We start from the raw sequence: 21,106 nt of genomic DNA, 5'->3' as shown, positions 1-21,106 counted from the left end.
CGGACTGACTGGGATGGGATATAAGTTAGCCTTCTGAGATGCTAGAAATGTTCCGTAACTTGATCTAGGTGATAGTTATATAAGTGTATGTATACAAGTATAAAAAATCATGAAACTAAAGATATTGTACTGTGCCGTATGTAATATCTCAACTTAAAAAATAAAAAACCTTTAAAATAACAGTTATAACGAATGGGCTATAGCTTATCCAGAAATCTATATAGCTGAAATAATTTCTCTCATTTCATGAAAATAGCATGTATTTCACCATATGCATTTCCTCGAGCAATCACTGATGTAAAAATTATTTTAACTTCTATACTTAAGCTTTCGATAGATTTAAATAATTTTCAATAAAGTAGCATTTCTCAGACTACCAAAAATATATAACATTTAGATAAATGGTAAGAAAACCTTTCTTATATAAATTCACTTTCTAGTCAACTTTCAATTTAATAAAACATATGTATTTTTTAAAAAGGAATATCAGTTGCTTAAATCACAGACAGACTCATTGAGTTAAAAATGCTTCTATCTGGGCTTCCCTGGTGGCGCAGTGGCTGAGAATCTGCCTGCCAACACGGGTTCGAGCCCTGGTCTGGGAAGATCCCACATGCCGCGGGGCAACTAGGCCCGTGAGCCACAACTACTGAGCCTGCGCGTCTGGAGCCTGTGCTCCGCAACAAGAGAGGCCGCGACAGTGAGAGGCCCACACACCGCGATGAAGAGTGGCCCCCACTCGCCGCAACTAGAGAAAGCCCACGCACAGAAACGAAGACCCAACACAGCCAAAAATAAATAAAGTATAAAATTTAAAAAAAAAAATGCTTCTATCCTACTTTGCAGAATGTTTTTGCACATTTCTTTTAGTTACTACTATTGTGACTTCCCAAAATTTTAGGGGTTTTATAACTGAGTTGCTCCATCTCATACTAGATTGGTAATGGAGCATTTTAATAAATGATGCACCGCTGCTTGTGACTGTCTGGTATAGCACAGTGCTCTAGAGTAAAAATATTAAAGTCCAACAACCTAAATTTATATCTTGGCTTACTAGCTGTGACTTCTCTGAAACTCAGTGTCTCATCTCTAAAAAGGGGAGAATATCCAGCTTTTCAATTGCTAAGATTAAAGTGACATAGTCTAGTCTCCCAAAAGAAATAAAAGCAAAAATAAACAAATGGGACCTAATCAAACTTAAAAGCTTTTGCACAGCAAAGGAAACCATCAACAAAATGAAAAGACAACCTACAGAATGAGAAAATATTTGCAAACGATGTGACTGACAAGAGCTTAATTTCCAAAATATACAAACAGCTCATACAACTCAATATAAAAAATAAATAAATAAAACAAAACCACCCAATCAAAAAATGGGCAGAAGACCTAAGAAGACATTTTTCCAAAGAAGACATGCAGATGGCCAAAAGGCACATGAAAAGATGCTCAATGTCGCTAATTAATAGAGAAATGGAAATCAAAACCACAATGAGTTATCACCTCACACCAGTCAGAATAACTATCATGGAAAAGTCTACAAATAATAAATGCTGGAGAGGGTGTGGAGAAAAGGGAACCCTCCTACACTGTTGGTGGGAATGTAAGTTGGTACCACCACTATGGAAAACAGTATGGGGGTTCCTTTAAAAACAGAAAATGGGGACTTCCCTGGTGATCCAGTGGTAAAGAATCCTCCTTTCAATGGAGGGGACATGGGTTTGATCCCTGGTTGGGGAAATAAGATCCCACATGCCACAGGGCCACATCTACTGAGCTCGCATGCCTCAACGAGAGAGCCCATGTGTCACAAACTACAGAGTCCACGCGCTCTGGACCCCACACGCCACAACTACAGAGCCCACATGCCCTGGAACCCGCACACCACAACTAGAGAGAAGAGAAGCCTGAGCACCACAACAAAGACCCCACATGCTGCAACTAAGACCCAACACAGCCAAAATAAATAAATAAAATAAATATTTTTTTAAATAATTAAAAAATAAAAACAAAAAATAGAGGGGCTTCCCTGGTGGCGCAGTGGTTAAGAATCCACCTGCCAATGCAGGGGACATGGGTTCGAGCCCTGGTCCAGGAAGATCCCACATGCTATGGAGCAACTAAGCCCATGCGCCACAGCTACTGAGCCTGCGCTCTAGGGCCCGCGAGCCACAACTACTGAAGCCCACATGCCACAACTACTGAAGCTCACGCGCCTAGAGCCCATGCTCTGCAACAAGAGAAGCTACTGCAATGAGAAGCCCATGCACTGCAACGAAGAGTAACCCCCGCTCGCGGCAACTAGAGAAAGCCCGCACGCAGCAACAAAGACCCAACACAGCCAAAAATAATACACTAAATAAATTAAATTAAAAAACAAACAAACAAAAAATAGAGCTACCGTGATTCAGCAATCCCACTCCTGGGCATATATCCAGAAAAGACGAAAACTCTAATTCAAAAAGATACATGCACCCCAATGTTCATAGCAGCACTATTTATAATAGCCAAGACATGGAAGCAACCTAACTGTCCATCAACAGATGACTGGATAAAGGAGATGTGGTGTGTGTACACACACACACACACACACACACACATATATATATATATATATATACATATAATGGAATATTACTCAGCCATAAAAAAGAATGAAATATTGCCATTTGCAGCAACATGAATGGACCTAGAGAATATCATATTAAGTGAAATAAGTCAGAAAAAGATAAATATTATATGATATCACTTGTATGCAGAATGTAAAAATTAATACAAATGAATCTGAATACAAAACAGGAACAGACTCAGACATAGAAAACAAACTTATGGTTACCAAAGGGGAAAGAGAGTGGGCGGAACGATAAATTACAAGTACGAGATTAACAGATACAAACTACTACACATAAAATAGATTTACTGTATAAAACAGGGAACAATATTCAATATCTTGTAATACCTATAATGGAAAATAATCTGAAAAACATATATATAGCTGAATCACTTTGCTGTACACTTGAAACTAACACAATAAAACAACTATATTTCAAAATAAAGGGAGATCGTCTATATTAAAGTATTTAGAGTATGTCTGGCAAATACTGCAAAATAAATAACTATTATTATTACAATATTTTATACTAAAATACCCCTCTTTAAGAAAGCTTAATGTATTTACATTAGCATACAGAAAAATCGCTCTGATTATTCCCATTATATATATATGTCAAATAATCAGAAAGCATGACTTTTTCCCAAGGAGCTTGTGGAACCATTCATTCATATATTACATAAACATTTATTTTAAATAACAGTAATTACCATTGCCAGGCACTATGCTAAGTACTTTACACAAATTATTTTATTTAATCTTACAAAAGTCTTGTGAGTTCAGTAATGGCATTATCTCCATTTTATAGATGAAGAATTTAGGTTTGAAAAATCCAAATAACTTGCCCAAGGTCACCATGTTAATCCATCACTGGTCTGATTCCAGAGGTGGAATTCTTAACCAGAACACTCTAGGCATGCTGGATGCTATGAGGATAGGAAATGAATAAGACAGTCCTTGTCACATAGTTAACAGTATAACAGCAGAGATTAAACAATTCAGCAAGCTAGAATATATGATGGAATCTGGTGAACATCAAATAAGAGGTGCAAACACCCATGGAAGTTCAAAAATAGGAATATTTTTTAAGTTTGAGTTAATTAGGAGATAGTTCTTGAAAAGGCACAATTGAACTGGGCTTTGAAGTAAGTTTTAGATAACAAGTTTTAGACAGGGAGAAATGGGTGGAAGGACAGTGCAACGCTAAGTGCAGCCAAGAAGTGAGTTATCAATATAGGTACATGTGATGAAGCAGCTCACATTAGCCAGCCTCCTAAATTATTGAAGACTCACATTAGAGTTATACATCTGAGAGGCAGGTTTGAGACAGCACCATCACAGCAAAGTTCCAGTCTGAATCTTTAGAGCTACTCAGTCCTATACATAACCCACTCCCTGTGTTACCATATCCCCCCTCTAATCTACTTTCCAATCCTCTGCCTTCTATCACCAGGCCTGGGAATCACATTCACCACCCTAGATTTCAATCCCTACAGCTTATTACCTTGCTATTCTCTCATCTCTTAGGTAATGCCACTCTACCCTTTCCACTACATTCTTTTTTTTTTTAATTTGACCCTTGAGTACATGTCTTTTTTAATATTCTCTGTTTTGTTTTCCTTTTTATTGAGGTATAGTTTTCATCTACACTCTTCTCTAGCTCTTCCCCAGCCCACCAAATTCCTTTCCAAAGTCAATACAATTTCCTTAAATTCTGAATCTTCTCCTTGAACATTTCCTCCACCTTAGTTTAACTGAACACTTTTTATTACATAAATTATACATCATACATCTTTTTATTTACTACACTATTTTTTTAAGACTCTCTCAAGAAGAGTCCTCTCCCACTTACAAAAACAGGGGAAGGGATTAACAACCTCCTGCCCCAGCCACCACTTCCAATTAATATTCATCCTTATTGCAATAATTCCTCCTTTAAAATTCCCAAAACTTGTATGTATTATTACCTCACCCATATTGTAATTGCCATGTACTGACCCAAGACCCTCTCCAACATTCCTAGAATATTCTGATACTTGATTCATAGTTTTCCTCTCTATCATTAAAACCTACCATCATACCGAAGCTCTAAAACTTTCATAAATCAAATCACTCAGTACAGTGGACTCATCTTAATTTACTCTAGTCCAATAAACTTCTTCACATCACATTCCCATTTCAACAACATGCATTCACAAATGGATTTAACAGGGTTACACTTCTCAAGCTCACAAATGTGAACCTCTCATTCTACAACATACTGTCCTTTAACCCTTCCATTTCCTCACTCGCACTGATCCCATTTTTTACCCCCACATCGTATAATACCCTTTAACCCTAAGTAAAACTAAATTCTTTTATTCCCCCCAAATTCTTGCTCCTAGACTGATAAGCACTGCTAAAGAAAGTCACATAACTGTAGTAACCACAACTGGTACTATCTACAGACTCACACGTGTTTTAACAAATACTTTTTCAAAATTAGTTAACAGCTCTTTTATTCATCCCTAATTGACCTCCTACTCTGTTTTGAGCTCCCAATACCACTTGAAAGTCCCTCTTTCTCAAAAGATGATCTTGCCTATTTCACTTAGAAGCCATGATTGCAATATCCTTAACTTCTCAAAATTTATCTATATCTTTATCCATCTTCCCACCTTTATGCAAGTCTTATTTAACAAACTGTCCTGAGTCTATCCTCCCCCATTTCTTCTAAGACCTCACCCTATCAATTATCTCCTACCTGATATCGTTCCCTCTCCACTGAACTCTTTCCCATGCCATACAAACCTGATTTTTATAGTCTTTTTTAAATAATCCTTTCTACCTAATTTCATACTCAAGCTTGTTCCAAAATCTTTCCTTCACATCTCATCTTCTATTTCCTCACCACCACTCATTCATTTAGCCTCTTGAAATCTGGCTTTTGTCCCTACTGCTCTACTAAAATCAGTGGTAAAAAAAAAAGTGACCTACTAATTGCCAAATCCAGCATCCTCATACTGCTTTAACTCTCTGATTTACATTGCATTCACTCTCCCTTGCTTCCCAAACCTATCAAACTCCTTCTAATCTGCCTAACTGCTCACCAGTGTCTCTTCCTCCTTACTTTGAAATTAAATATATGTGATTCAAGACTTTTCTCACTGCATACTTTTTCTGTGGGTAATTCTATCCATTCCAATGGCTTCAGCTAACATCACTGCAAATAAAGTAGTTTTACCATGATTAATTGTAGATTCTGGTTTTGAACTTCAATTATGGTTCATCAGACACTGCATAATATGCAGCCATCACCTAGACCTACTGAAAAAAGAAAGGTGTATCATCATGGGACACTAGATCCTCAAGCTGAAACTGGGGGAGGAGGGAAGAGTTTCAAAATCAAGCAAGTCTGAAAAACAATGCACATTCAGTCAATCTCTTGGAGAGGCAGACGTACAGTAGCATAGCAAAAGCTCTGAAAAATCCTGCAGTAAATAATATCTTCTTATAACTACAGTTGTCCCATTTATTTGTCCATGAAACCTTTTTTCCAAGTAAGGCTCACTAACATCCTATGACAGTAAAAAAGATTAAAATTATATGTTTTGTAATCAGAAAGACCAGATTTTGAATCCCGGTTCTGCTTCTTGTATTGCCAACAGTTGCTTACCCTCCCTAAATTCCAGGTTCCTCATCTGTATATCAGAAATAATAATAACCACCTCAGAAGGTTTTTGAAAGAATTATAAGGTTTGTAAAATTCTTAGCACGCTGTTTAGTACCTAAGTACTATAAAAAATTATCTATCCTTAACTGCAAATGAGAATGAACACAGATCTCCAAGGTTGTTGCCTGAACAGTTGATAACTTGAAATTTACATCAACTTTTCTGTTTTAATTCAAAAATTCATTTGGAAGTTGTGATCTATGACTCTAATATATCTGTTATACTTCTGTTGTTGTTGTTAAACATTTCTAATGGTCATTCTCCCTTGAATGACCCATGCACTTTATTATTTCATTCAACTGTCACTAGACCTGTCTCTGGTGCCAATAATTTTTTATCTGTGTCCCCATCTAATTCACTGCTTTGATATGCTGGAAACCTGGAAATAAGATATTCATCTTTATTGGGGTAATAAATAACTTAAACACATAGATTCAATATAATAGGAAGAAAGCCTTCAGAAGCTTCTCATGAGTGAACTTTAACATACAAACCATGTGATTTCTCCTCTCATGCTTAGAGGTGTTTTATGCTTGATTCCTGATTCATGGCCACATTCCAGAAAAGTAGGGTAATCAGAGTTTTTGTGGTTCTTTTACTTACAGAATTTTTATTAACTCATTTTAAACAATAAACACAATGCATGTTAACATAACTAAAATATTTTTTAAATAACTTTAGTTTCAAAACATTGAGAAGAATGGCATTATTTTACTTTTTGCAACTCTCTTTAACATCTGACTTAATAAAAGACAGATGATTTCCTTTATATGCTTCTGCATTCAATTTGCTGTGATACATGTCATGTAGCCTCTGGAAAACTGTCCTGTACACAGGTAGAAGATTAAGAGGGAAAGGCAAACAATGTCTTAAAATTATGAAAAATGGTGTAAGCTCACAGATCCAAAAGGGACTCAGGGAACCCAGAGGTTCCCAGACCATACCTTGAGAACCAATGCCTAAAACAGATAACAGCCATGCCAGAAGCCATCCAACTCCTACAGTTGTCAGTTACGTGAGTCCACAAATGCTTGTTTTTTTGTTTAGCTTAAACCAGCTGGAATTGGGTTTCTGCTACTTGCAACTAAAAGAGTTTTGAGCAATACACTATGCAACCCTTCATAGTTCTTCCTTGTTCAGGAGAAAGTTTAGGAAAACTTAGTGCGGTCTCACAGAGGAAACTTGAAACTTCATGTCTTGTTTTCTCTCTCTACTGCTACCCGCCTTCCTTATACCTCTAACTTAGAATTCTTCCTGTTTTATTAATCAAAATTTTACCTTTGGGTACTTATGAAATTCTCACGACCATAAATGTCACTTCCAGTCATTCAAGTTCCAGTTAGCAACCCTCCTAATGAAATGGCAACTGCATGCACACAAATGTCACAAAGAATTCAGAAGCCCTTTAAGCCAACTGATTGTTCTATTTCTGAGAATCTATGTGAGAAAATTAAATATACACTATTAAGAAAAGAATCATTCTTAAAAATTAATATTCATCTCTTAAAACCAGATGAATACTGGAGAACAGCTAGTTAATATTAGATCTGAGAATGGTTTTTACTATACATTAACAATTACTTTTCAGAAAGGACAGCTCCAAAAGGGAAGTCAGCAGAAAAAGAAATCATCTCCAGAGGGATAGCTCACATAAATATCAACGTCTTTTAAGAATTAACAATTTTACTCTCAAATTTTACTTCCCACAACTACTTGCACCAAATTAACTGTAATAAATAGATAAATAAATCTAAGTGTAACCAGGTAAAGAGGATGGGATTTGCTGAAGGACAAGGCTAATATCTTGCCCTTACCCCCAAAACAATGTACTAAGCCAAGGAGAAATGCATTTATTGAAAAAAGGCTGTGCATGTTAAACTGAGGTATTATTACCCCTAAAGTTCTGTGTGAGGAAGCACACAAATGACACCAGATAAACATTGTGCATATTCCTTATGTGTCAATTTCACTTGAAGGTTTTAGGGGAGAAAAAAGTATATTAAAACAAACACCGATCTATTGGAGGCATATACATACATACATATGTGTGTATATATGTATATATATAATACATACACATACTTTCAACGGCAAAGAATACCTCTAGAATACACACACACACAAACGGTAATACTGGTTGCTCATGAAGAGGAATTTCAGGTTTTCAGCTACTTCAGGCAATGTCCCAGAGATCCATGTTCACTCTCCTTTGCGGCCAAAAAAGTTTGAGGCACACTGCCACAAGGGCACTCCTAAATAAATTTAGAATTGTCTAAATAGACTGCATAGACTGTCTATGCAACAACAGACGGCACAATAATAAATAAGAAAATGAAATGAAATAATTGATTCACTGAATGTTAGTGTACTAGAGTGTAAGCTTATTAAAGAGCCCTTGTTCCCTCCTCCTCTGGTAAGTCCACAGGACTTAACACAGAAACTGCGGTACCCTTAACGGATGAGATCTTTGACAAAAACTTGCTGACTGGGAGGGGCTCGACCTCGCGTCTTACAACTCCACTTTTGTGTTTCTAAGATGTAGTACCCAAAACTGAAGAGTCATTTAAGCCGCAAAACAATTTCAAAAACAAAAACGCGCTGAGAATAAAAACACAACGAAACATGGCTTCAAATCCTTTGTTCGACTTTTGAATCGCTTTTGGAAGAAGGGGGTGGCTAGAAAAGAAAAAGGTTATTAAGCGGGCCGGCTCAGAAGACCAAGCAAGACACGTTGTTTGCAGCACTTAGACGAGGAACGAAATGTCAATTAACATGCCCCGCCTTTCCTTCTTTGCTGCTTTTACCTGCCAGGAGGTACAGGGGGGAGAAAGAGCCGAAGTCGAGAATCAAAGGAAGAGAGGAAAGTAGGACCAAGACGCTGAGAAGCTGGAAATGAAACTGGAACATTGGTGGAATTACGAGGAAGGCGTGGCAGGAGAGCGGCAAGCCAACCGGGAAGAGCAGCAGGCCGATGAGACCCAAGTAGGGTGCTCGCGGGAGAAGGACGAAAATGAAAGGGGTGACAGGGTGAAGAGCGGCCGAGGCTTTGATGACAGCTCGGAGTGGGTCTTCGACTCGCAGGGGCCCGAGAGACCCGGGAACCTTCCATTGTGCGCGCCCCTCCACCCCACTCCACTCCACTCCCCACTCCCCTCACCTCCTCCCCTCCCCCCCGCCCGAGCCCGAGCCGGAGCCCATGCCCTCGCAGCTCCGGGCCGCAGCACCCGTCGTCGCCTGTTCCCCCCCTTTGCCCGAGGTAGGAGACAATATGCTCAGCCCTCCTCCGACCCTTTCTCACCGGATGAAGATCGCCGTCGCCCGGCCTTCCCCTTGTCCATCTTCTCCTCCTCCTGCTGGAATCGCAGTCGCTGTCACCTCAAGACCCCTCAGGCTGGGGAAGGTAGGGGAAGGGGAGAGGGGAAAAATAAAAAAAAAAAAAAGCCAGGAAAATGTGAACTGCGCTTGCGCAAGAGCCGTCGCCGGCCCTCAGACCGGAAATAAGCCACCCCTCCCACCTCCACCCGGAAATCACTTTCTGGGAGTAGTTTTCTCTGCGGGCTACCGCCGCAAGTGCTTATTAAGTGACGCTTTTTTCGTTATCTTATCCCCTGTTGGAAACTGAGACTTGGTGCTAGGTTTTAGCCCGAGATCGTCAAGGCTTTGTTGACTTTGAAGATTAAGTTGACTAAAAACTAAACCGGGGAAACTAGGAATTCCTCCACTTCACTGAATCCCGCGAGGGTACCCCGGAAATATGAGAACAAAACATTAGTCCTTTTGTGCTACTACTTTCCTCATGGACTCTCCCATATATTTGTCCTCAAGGCGCTTCCTCAGACAAAGAAAAAAAGATTTTAAGACGACAAAAATCAATAGCCTAGCTGCTGATTTAGCAGTTGGAGTGGAAATCAATTAGGTCAGCTGAGGAGAAAATGTCAGAGTAATAGAAAGGATCTCTTCAAAATTCAAACTCACCATTTTTAAAGGCCAGGAAAAAAGATAAGCTGCAGCTCAATTTTTTAAAACATAAAATGCTGAGATGCTAGAAAGTGGGTGGGTGTAAACGAATTTGTGCCGCTAATTTTTATTACAGTACTTAAAGGAATAACCCTGACCTCGAACTCAACGACTAGTACTTGTAGACTGATTTTTTTTTTAGTCCTTTCATAGGACCCATCAGTTTAGAAAACTGTCCTACTTTATTAGCCATAATGTACATATTTGAATAACTTTTTTTTTTTTTACTGTGTAAGCTTTAATCACAATAAGTTTAACAAAATTCAGCAGAGCGCTCCAGAGGCAAAATGATACTGGAATGTTCCAACAGTTTAACATCCGCTCGTCCTCCCCCATTTTACCAAGACCGGTAAAGGGACTCGTCCAACTCATTACCAGAGCCCAGGTTCGTGCTTCTTGAGCCTTGCTTCTTAATTACAGTGTGGTCTGTGCGGAGCTAGAAGTAAGCCTCCAGGTGATGATGCCTGTTGGGCCGGGGGGAGTGTCTTACAGGGCAGGAATGGCTGAAAAGCAGAAATACTTAAGGGCTTGATGAGAATGAAATTCACTAGAAGGATTTCATTTAGAGGCTCTAGTTTATTTCTGTTTAACAAATAAAAACACTGCCTACTGAAAAATATCTGAATTTTAAGTTTCCTCATAAATCAACTCTTTTAATTGAATGATTTAACTCAAGAATCATACTGGCTCAATTCATCAGCCAATATTATAGGAAACAAACTAACTGCAAATGATGGAAATAGAGCTAAGAGATGGAAACATAAAAAAGGAAATTGTAAGTAGGCCTAATCCATTTCAGTCCAAACTGACAGCTTCCTTAAAAGAAGTTTTAAAGTTTAGAAGTAAGAGGTGAACCTGTGAGAAATGAAATTATAAGAAATAATCATATCATTCAGCTTGCAAATATGTCATTTAAACTTGTCATTGAACCAAATACAGCATTTCTGCTAATAAAGACTTAGTGGGTCAGTCTGTTTCTTTGAATTGGAGGTGGTTTTGAATAACATATTTGAAGATAAATGGCCTTTAAGCTCAAGAATTTTAAATTTGCTTTTTATTTTCAAATTTGCTTTTTAAACCAGTTATTTTTATTGTTTTAGCTTTAACAATCTCTACTACATAGTTGACTGTATTGCAAACAACTATAGGACAAAAAGTTCAGTTTTTTACTTTTGAGGGAGTCATTTAACAACCTTACTTTTCCTTTTATGAAAGACTAATTACACAATCTTTTATAGTGTTTTATGATGTTCAGGAGAAAGCTTCCTTATTTTAAAATAAGAAAGACCAAAAAAAGTGAATGATTCTCTTCTCTTAGTATGTTTGTAGATAAGGTCATTTCTTTTATGTATGTTTAGCTCACACTGTATAGAGCCTTTTAAATTAAGATTATTTGAGATTAGAAATTCATCAGCCCAGTATTTTATAGGAGAGGATGGAATGGTTTGATCTTAATGAGTATGGTTCTTTATTGAGTGTTAAAAGTGCATATAAAGTGTTTAAGTTAGGTATTCATTATATTTTTGTTTTGACTAACTATACTACTAAAAGCAGTGGGTATGGTTTTTTAGTAGTTTCAAGACATAGTGGCAGTGTGAAATTGATCAACCCTTTATTTTACCCCTTAATTAACAATTTCTTTGAGGAGAGCTTAACGAAATCTAAAAAAAGACCCTTCTCTTCACAGATGAATTAACTTTAAGTACAATCTGAGTATAAACAGGTTTGGTTGGGCACTGGGTACATCTTGACTTCCTAAACTGTTTTAGAAATTAAAATCTGGAATTCCTTACCATGGGCTCCTGGAAAGCCTAGATTTTGCAAAGATATTTGGAGCACTGTGTCATGTTGCTATTAGCCTCATTTTTGTTAGTAGTTGAATCTTATCCTTAAAATATTGAGAATTCTTATGTGAAGAATTTTTCTTCTAGATATAAAGGAAGTAACACATGATTCATGAAAAATGACTATAGGTTTTTTTGTTTCAAGGATATCTTCCTTTTTAAGACAATGAGCAATTTTAACTGCCCTACAGTGTAATAGCCTATTCCTAGAAGTTATGAAAACCTGCAGTAACTTGAGGTATTTAAGCAGGAGATGGGTAATCTCTTGTCCAGGAGGCTATAGAACAAACCTTTAATAACCTAAGTTCCTTAAACTGTCATTTGGCTCTGGGGCTCAGCCCCAGGTATCCTGTACATACACCACTATCTTCTTTTTCGGTTTGTATGTTAGATTAATATATTTTTTACAGAAAAAATTATATTTGTATTAACTTCATGGCATACCTCTCTAATACTTTTTTTCTGATTTTTTTGGCTGCATAGTCTTTGATTTGCTCTTCATTTTTTTTTTTAATTGTGGTATAGTTGATTTACAATGTTGTGTTAGTTTCAGGTGTACAGCAAAGTGATTCAGTTATACATACATATACATCTTTTTTTTTTTTAACTCATGCATTCAAATTTATTTTGCTCTTAATGAGTAAGGTACAGGGGCAACAGTGTTGAGCTAAGGACTGAAATTAGTGGGGTTGACTCTCTGGACCTCACAGGAGTGAGGGAGCTCCTGGAAGGCAGGTACTATGTGTGTCCCCAGCATCTGGTACAGGGCCTGGTGTCCCAGACCCAGCTGAAGATTGAAAACACGGTAAACACCTATTTTTTTTTCAGATTCTTTTCCCTTATAGGTTATTACAACATACTGAGTATAATTCCCTGGGCTATACAGTAGGTCCTTGTTGGTTATGTTTTATATATAGTAGTATATATGTTAATCCCAAACTCCTAATTTATCCCTCCCCCCCAACACTAACTTCTTTAGAGTGTTCTGTCTTAAAATGTGATATTTATTTAGCATTTCTATGCCTTAATACATTTGGTTGATTTTAATAGAAAAATTTCATTTTATGTTACTATTTAGTAAAATTGAAGCTTTAGGTAGTTTCGTCATCTTTATCCTTTATCTTTTGGTACCCACTTACCTCTGAATAATCCCAATCAAGAAGCATAGGATCTAGGATTGGGCAATGTCCATAAATCCAAAATCTAGCTGTCAGAATTTCAGTTTCCCAGGAAGGCATATCAAGTTTAAAAAAAAAAAAAAAAGAACAAAACTTAACTACTAAACTATAGGTCCTAGGGCTGTGTACGTAGGAGATAAAACCATAAAGAAATAGAAAGCATTGATTTCTATAAAAGTCTGGAGTGCTTGCTCTTGGAGGGAGGGAGAGGGCACTTGAAGGCACTTTAGGGGGGGCTCGCAAAGCTAACCTGGGGTAGTTACAAGGGTGTCTTTATAATAGTTCACTAAATTAGGTTTCTAAGAAACTTTCCTAGGAGATTCTGTTACATACTCAAATTTGGGCAACCCAAGATTTCTAACACCTGATTTTTTTCTTTCCATCACTAATATCCTATTTTCTGTCTTTGCCTCAGGTGGCTTAAATTAATCTTCTTTAGTCTTTCCTGGGGAGAGATAGGCAGGGGGAAGAGATTTAGTTTGCTTTTCTTTGAATCTTTTACATATAAAATTTCATAAGCTCTATCATTTTCTACAGTTTACTAAATGGAATTGTATACAGGCGTAATTATTTTTCTGAAAAAACTCTCATAATTGCATTTATGTGTTGGGAAAATAAAAATAGTGCTGCTTTTTACCAAAACAGTAATTCTTAAAAGATGTTTTCCAGGGTTTTTTTTGTTTGGGTTTAGTTTGGTTTTCTAAATATATAAGTAAATAAAAACATGTTCATTGAAAAAAAGTATCTTTAGATATTTTTTCATTTTCTTAGTGAAGTATCACTCATTTGTGCTTCTTAATGTCATAGGATATACAACAGGACCTCTTTCTTAAATACACCAAAGGACTGTAATTACTGTAATAGGGTATATTACTGTGTATCCTGGGGTTAGACCCTAACTTCTCAGGTTGTAAAATTATATTTTCATAAAAGCTTACTGATCACTTGTAAAGAATGTAAAATATTGTTAAATACAACCACTTTATGATCCTAGAGAAGGAGTTTGTTAAAACCAAAGTAAGCTAATTAAAATTATTTGCATCTGTGATTCTGTTGCCCCACCCACCCTCTTCTTGTCAAATTCATAGAAAGTAGAAAGATTTGCCAGGGGCTGCTGCTAAGGGGAAATGAAAAATCATAGCTTACTGTGTACAGAGTTACAGTTTTTCAAGATGAAAAATGTTCGATGGATGGATGGTATTAATGGTTGCACACAATGTGGGTGTACTCAGTGCCACTGAACTGCCCATGTAAAAATGGTTAAAACTGTAAATTTTTTAATGTATTTTACCACAATTAGTTAAATAATTTAAAATAATTATGTTTTGCTCTAGGCATGGCTATAACAGCAGTGTCACCACCTAATCCAGGTTACTAAAAGGACCTAACTTGAAATTCTTATTAATGATTATATACTCTTTTCCCTTCTTAAAATTTCATTCAACATAAAATGACTAGATTATTCGATATAGAAAACTAAGTGACTAACAAATCCGCTCACCAAATTTTTGGTGAATGAATGAAAAATACTGTGCATTTTTAAAATCACTGGTAAAAAATGAATCTTCTCTCAGGTTTGTAGAGCTGCCTGAGTTATTTTGGGCATGTCAGTTTACCTTTGAAAGCCTCACTTCTCTATAAAATAAACATATTAGTTAAGAATATCAATAAAATCCCTTGCAGCTCTGACAAGCTTATTCTATTTATTTATTTATTTATGGCTGAGTTGGGTCTTTGTTGCTTCACGCGGGCTTTCTCTAGTTGCAGTGAGCGGGGGCTACTCTTCGTTGTAGGTGCGTGGGCTTCTCATTGCGGTGGCTTCTCTTGTTGCAGAGCACGGGCTGTAGGCTCCCGTATGAGTTGTGGCTTGCGGGCTCTTGAGCACAGGCTGAGTAGTTGTGGCGCACGGGCTTAGATGCTCCGCAGCATGTGGGATCTTCCCAGACCAGGGCTCAAACCTGCGTCTCCTGCATTGGCAGGCGGATTCTTAACCACTGCGCCACCAGGGAAGTCCCACAATCTTATTCTTAAAGCTAGGTTATCTTATTCCAACCCACTCTTTAGAAAACTGAGTATATAAAACAGTTTCTCTCCTTTATTTTAATGGACCATCTTGATTTGCAAAAGAGAAAATAAATATATATAGATGCATAGGATAGTCTCTAAGAATAATCACAAGTCAACATTTATTAACTTTAGAATTATAGAAGGAGCCTCTATAATTTTTCAGAAGCTTTGTGTGCATCTTTCTCCTGTGTATAAAGCTAGAGGATATTTCTCTTTACTTTCTTATGCCCTTAGCAAAAATTGTAAAATTCTAACAACAATGTTTAAGTGCCTACTATTCACCAGGCACTATTCCAAGAACTACTGAACAAGACAAAACAAAGTCCTTGTCTCTGCTGTTATGGAACTTTTTTTTTTTTGGCCGTGCCTTACGACATGTGGGATCTTAGTTCCCAGACCAGGGATTGAACCCATGCCCCCTGAAGTGGAAGCACGGAGTCTTAACCACTGGTTTACCAGGGAAGTCCCAAACTTATATTCTAATGGGGGGGAACAGACAGTAAGCAAGTATATGTCAATTGGTAATAAGTGCAAAAAAAAAGAAAAGGAAGAAAACTGAGTGAACTGATGAGGATGACTATAATTTTTGTGACTTTCTGTTTGAATAAAAAAAAAAAATTCCCCCAAAAAGAAATAAAAGAAAAGGAAGGAGGAAGGGAGGGAAAAAATGAAGCATCATAGACAGGGAGTAAGGAAGGATTAGAGGGGATTGCCCTTTCAGATAGAATGCTCAGAGAAAGTTTCTCTGATCAAATAACAGGTGGGCAGAAACTTGAAGGAAATGAAGCGCTATAGATATCTAGGGGAAGAGTGTCCCAATCTGTGGGCATAGCAAGGGGGATGCCCTTAAATAGGAGCTTGCTTTACAAGTTGGCAGCAAAGAGGCCAGGTGTGGCTAGAGTGAAGTAAGCAAGAGAGTGGTGGGAAATGACACCTGAGAAAGAGCTAAGAGCCAGATGATGTAACTAGATGAGTAAGCAAGTGAGAGAAATGGAGGGAAATTACCTTGGAGAGCTAAGGGTCATGGGAGACCTTGTAGGCCATGGTAAGAATTTAGGCTTTTATTCTGAGTAAGAGGGGAGACAATGGAGCATTTTGAACAGGGGTGTGATATCCAATTTAGATGTTTTGAAAAGATCGTTCTAGCTGCTATGTGTTAAACAGACTACCAGGAGATAAGAGTTTATGCAAAGAGATTAGATAGGAGGCTTAATAATGAAGGTTAGTGTTGATAGTGACTTACACTAGGGCTAGGGCAGTAGAGGTGGAGAGGTAACAAGTGGTTAGATTAGAGATATATTTCAAATAAGGGAGCCTACAGATTTGCTGATTGATCAGATGTGGAGTGTGAAAGAGAGAAAGGAAGGTTGCAGCACAAGCAACTGAAAGAATGGAGTTATTTATAAGATGGGAAAGACTAGAGGGAGAGTAGATTGAAGGGAGAGCTTTGGACGTGTTAAGTTTGAAATGGCTATTTGACATCCAAGTAAATATATCAGGTAGACAGCTAGATATGAGAGTTACAAGTTTGAGTATATTAACCAAGCAAAATATGCTACAATAAATTCTAAAGAATTGTCTACCTTTTCATTCTACAGGATACTCTGCACCTTGCTCCTGTTCACCCCACCTATACCTGTCCTTTATATATCTGTGTGCCATTTGGGTTTTCCAGTTTGCAAACTCCCATTCTTTTCCCCTGAGAATTGTTTCTCAAACAACTAGGTACAAAAGCACTTAAAGGTGAAAAAGAGTAACTGAATGCCATATACTATGTGCTATTAGAAAATACTCATTTTATTTTACTCTCTGATTGAAAGAAAAGTTAGCTAACAAGGTTCTTTAGTTCGTTGGTTTAGTTTAGTTGGTTTAGGTTTAGTTCATTGAGTTTTAAATATTCAGTATCTTTCTCTTTATTTCAGTAGAGAAAAAGGCAGTTTCCACCACAGCACCTGAATAAACAAAGTATTTTTAGATCTAAGAGATTACTGCCTTTCTGGGCAAACCTCCTCATCCATGCCAAAGTATAAAATAGACCCTCCTTTTTGGAGAGCAATTTGGCAATATCTGGTAAAATGGAAGATGCTGATATGACGTAGAAATTCCACTTCTAGGTATACTGCCTTAAGAAACTCTTGATATGTGCACAAAAATATGGCTATAAGAATGTTTGTTATAGCTTTGTTTATAATAGTGGAAAATTGGAGCAACCTAAATATTCTTCAACAGGAAAATGGTTAAACAAACCATGGCATATTCAAGCAATGGAACACTATAAACTGATAAAATGAATGACCTAGGACTATGTTTATTAACGTGGGTAAAAATCAGTGTTGAGTGAATAAGGAAGGCTGGACAAGAGATATATGTTTTTATATTTCACACTTCTCAAAAAGGAAGATCATCCTATCTTTACAGAAACTTCCATGTGTGAGACAGTACATAAAATGGTTTTTACCTATATTAGTTAATTTAATTCTCACAGCAGCCTTGTGAAATAAATGATGTTATCCTATTTTGCATTTATGCATTCAAAAAATATTTATATAGTATTTGTCAGACACTGTTCCAAGTACTGCAGATACAGCAGTTTATTAAACAAAGTTTCTGTTCTCATAGAGCTTTTATTCTAGTGAGGGGAGACAGATAATTTTTAAATATACAAACAATTATATATCAGGTGGTAATGTAGGCTATGAAGAAAAATAAAGCAGAGTAGCAGGATAGAGGGTAATAAGGATTGCTATTTTAGATAACATAAACTAAGACTCACAAGTTGAAGAAACTGAAACTCACAGAGGTTAAGAAACCTGCTGAAAGTCACTCAACGTAAAATTTGGAGCTAGGATTTAAACCTAAATCAATCTAATTCCAGAGGCTCCTATCTGTCATTTACACTCTAGGAAAATATATTAATTACATAATAGCACCTGAGATCAGCAACACTGTAGGGAAAAAAGTTTTTAAAGAATAGAGAGCAGTGTAGATAGGTTGGATGCTTTGAACAACCAAACACCTTCATAAAGTATTAATTGGGAATCAGGGAGTAAGATTCAGAAAGTGAGAAAAGAGTTAAGAAATCAAAGCAAGCAAGCACCATTTTGATTTTGCCTTAAGCCTTGATAGCAGCTTGAGTGGCACTGAAAATCATTTTGAGTGCTATTTATTGGAAGTAGGTTGTGGTTGCCAGTGTGAGTGTTAAGAAATTAAGGAGTGAGAGTATTAATGAATTTGTTAAGAACATGAATTGGAGTCAGATAGCCTCGGTACCCAATCATTTATTTAACAGTTGTTTGGCACAAGCCACTTAACTTTTTTTGTTGTTTTTTGTTTGTTTGTTTGTTTGTTTGTTTGCCTCAGAATAGAGTCTATTTGAGATTTTTTTTTTCCAGGACTTAACCTTTCAAAGTCTTTTCTTTTCCCTTTGGGCTATGTTGACAATAACTAAGTTCACTTCTCAGTCACTTTATTTTCAAATATCAGAATAACCATATCTTCTATTAGTAGATAAATTGATCATCATCTACACTGCCTGGTTCACATTTCACTTCTACTGCCATCCCCTGCCATTTATTTAATAGCAAAAATGTTTGAATGCTTACTGTGGAGATAAAGACCAACCAAATGAGAAAAGCAAAACCTATTCATTCTGAGCTCACTATAGCAAGGGAATCAGCCACCATCACTTGCATTTTGGCAGTGACTCAAAGGCAGGCAGAGGAGTGGGGAAGCTTTGTAGTGGAAAAAAAAGGGAAGGCTGCTGGTATGTCCTGACTGGACACTGTTGGCATGAGGAAGCTGAATGCAGGATAACTAGAAGGGAGGCATCCTATGTGACTGTTTAGGGGTGCATATTTGGCTTTCTCTGGTGGGTCCTAAGTTGGAAGCAGGGATAAAAATTAGGGAAGCTCTAAGTTATTAATCAAGTCTTGGCCATTTTGGACCCATTGTAACAGAAGTTATTGTTTGGCTTCTCAGATTGTCACTAGAGGTAGCAGTCTAACTTCCTGAGATTCTGACTTATAAGACTGGCTTCCTGGGCTGTTTATTGGATCAACAGATAAGGGATTGGCTTCCTGGGCAAGTTGCTGCAGGTTGTGGGTCAGAGTTCTGGTTTATATACGGTCTGGCCATTGCCATTTAGTGTATTCAGTTTCTCACTACTTTGTATCGTTCACAATTATTTTGAGTTAAAATTTTTACCATAATGTTAATGTCTTCTTAAAGTGCTTAATTCAGTATGATTTCCCACAGGAAGACTTTAGCAAGATGAAATTTTTATTTTATTTTTTCTGGTACTGACATAATATTGCTTTTCACTTTCAGTGGTTACCAGTGACTCAGGAACTGAGCTTCCGAAAATTTATCGAACAATCTGATTTACTAGAGGAACTTAAATATGACTTCAATGAAAAAGCTGAATTGAGACACACTGAGACACATAGGCCTTTTGTCTTTAACTATTATAAAAATGTCCTGGAGAGGAATAGCAAGCGCTACCAGGTCCTTGGCCATTTGCTTGAACAATACATTTATGAACTTTTGGAAAAAGTGTGCAAATTACAAAAAGTATATATCCCACCAGCGGCTGATAAGGAGCCAAGAAGCTTCTTTTTCATGAGTGAGAGAGCATTAACAAATCATCATTCTGCTCTTCTTGTCCTTCTTCAAGACCGTGGGGTCTTTAGAGCTGGTCAGTGGAGTCAGCAGGCAGTAATACATCATGGTCTCCAACATGGAAGTCAGATACCATGTATTCAAATGGCATTGCAGGCACATTATGATGTAATTGTGCTAAACCCCAATGACAATTTTGTGGACCTACAGACAGAAAAAGAGTGGAAAGGCCTTTTAACACAAAATGTTGAGTCCTCTTCCAGAAAAATGGTTCAGACTGAGAACTTTTTATCTCTCCAGCAGTCTCTCCAATGTATTCCAAAAAGATGCAGCAACACTCCTGAAGAACACATGGCTTATATTTGGGATTACTTCATTTCAAAGGCTGAAGGCAAGGATGTTGCCTTCATTGTACATGGTTATGGAGGCTTGGTTTTTATGGACTTGCTTGTTCGTAGAAAGTGGGAAGTAATGAGCAAAGTATATGCTGTTGCACTTATTGACTCTGAACATCACGTGGGACACCAGCTGGGGAGTGACATCCAGTTATTAGCATGGATAAAGCACCACTGCCGTGAATGGGTGACAAGTCCAAAGCCTTTGGATAAACCTGCAGCTACTGTTTTGAAAAAGGAGTTTCCCATGGTTTCTGCTGGTACAGAAAAACACAACTTAGCCCCTTCCTCTAGCCTTCAGTCAATTTTTAAATACTTTAGAAAAGCTTTGAAAGCCAAAGCAGCTATTAATTTCTCTCGAGTGCCCATAGTAACTAGAAGCTCCACAAAAAGAAAGCAAAGTGCTTAAGTTACTTTTTTGCCATCTAATATTGTTTTGTCCCACTGAAACTTTGCTAATGTAGATGCTAGAAGAAAAAGAATACTTCTAACTCATAGGCAGTATGTTCTGGCTTGAAATTTGATTTGTTAACTTTTTAAAAAAGTGAGTATATTCTCTTCAGTAGCCTATTGATGAACCAGGAAGTCAGTCAGTACTACCATTAATATTTTACAGTATTAGTCAAATTAAGAGTAGTCTAGTTAGAGGATCTTCTTTTGAAAAGATT

General features: G+C 37.3%; 2 protein-coding genes across 7 annotated transcripts in view; one reads left to right on the top strand and one right to left on the bottom strand.

Moving 5' to 3' along the window:
* The window catches only part of SENP7 (SUMO specific peptidase 7), a 147,704-nt gene extending 137,911 nt beyond the window's left edge, over window positions 1-9,793 (bottom strand). For 5 of the 6 annotated variants that reach the window (XM_068546836.1, XM_068546837.1, XM_068546839.1 and 2 more), the window contains exon 1: window positions 9,619-9,793. In XM_068546836.1, coding sequence (XP_068402937.1) covers window positions 9,619-9,658 — 40 coding nt within the window. In that variant the 5' untranslated portion in view covers window positions 9,659-9,793. The remainder of the gene's footprint in view (window positions 1-9,618) is intronic. The other variant, XM_068546840.1, reaches the window with a different exon arrangement.
* Window positions 9,292-21,103, top strand: LOC137766484 (putative protein ARB2BP). The gene is given in 4 exon segments (XM_068546843.1): window positions 9,292-9,331; window positions 9,334-9,487; window positions 9,489-9,720; window positions 19,753-21,103. Coding segments are annotated over 4 exon segments (1,521 nt in total). The 3' UTR covers window positions 20,848-21,103.
* Window positions 21,104-21,106: the final 3 nt, after the last annotated feature.

The sequence above is a fragment of the Eschrichtius robustus genome, chromosome 6 (assembly GCF_028021215.1).
Source record: "Eschrichtius robustus isolate mEscRob2 chromosome 6, mEscRob2.pri, whole genome shotgun sequence".
Lineage (NCBI taxonomy): Eukaryota > Metazoa > Chordata > Mammalia > Artiodactyla > Eschrichtiidae > Eschrichtius > Eschrichtius robustus.
The sequence above is the reverse complement of the archived record's forward strand: the minus strand, read 5'-3'. Positions and strand labels throughout refer to the sequence as shown.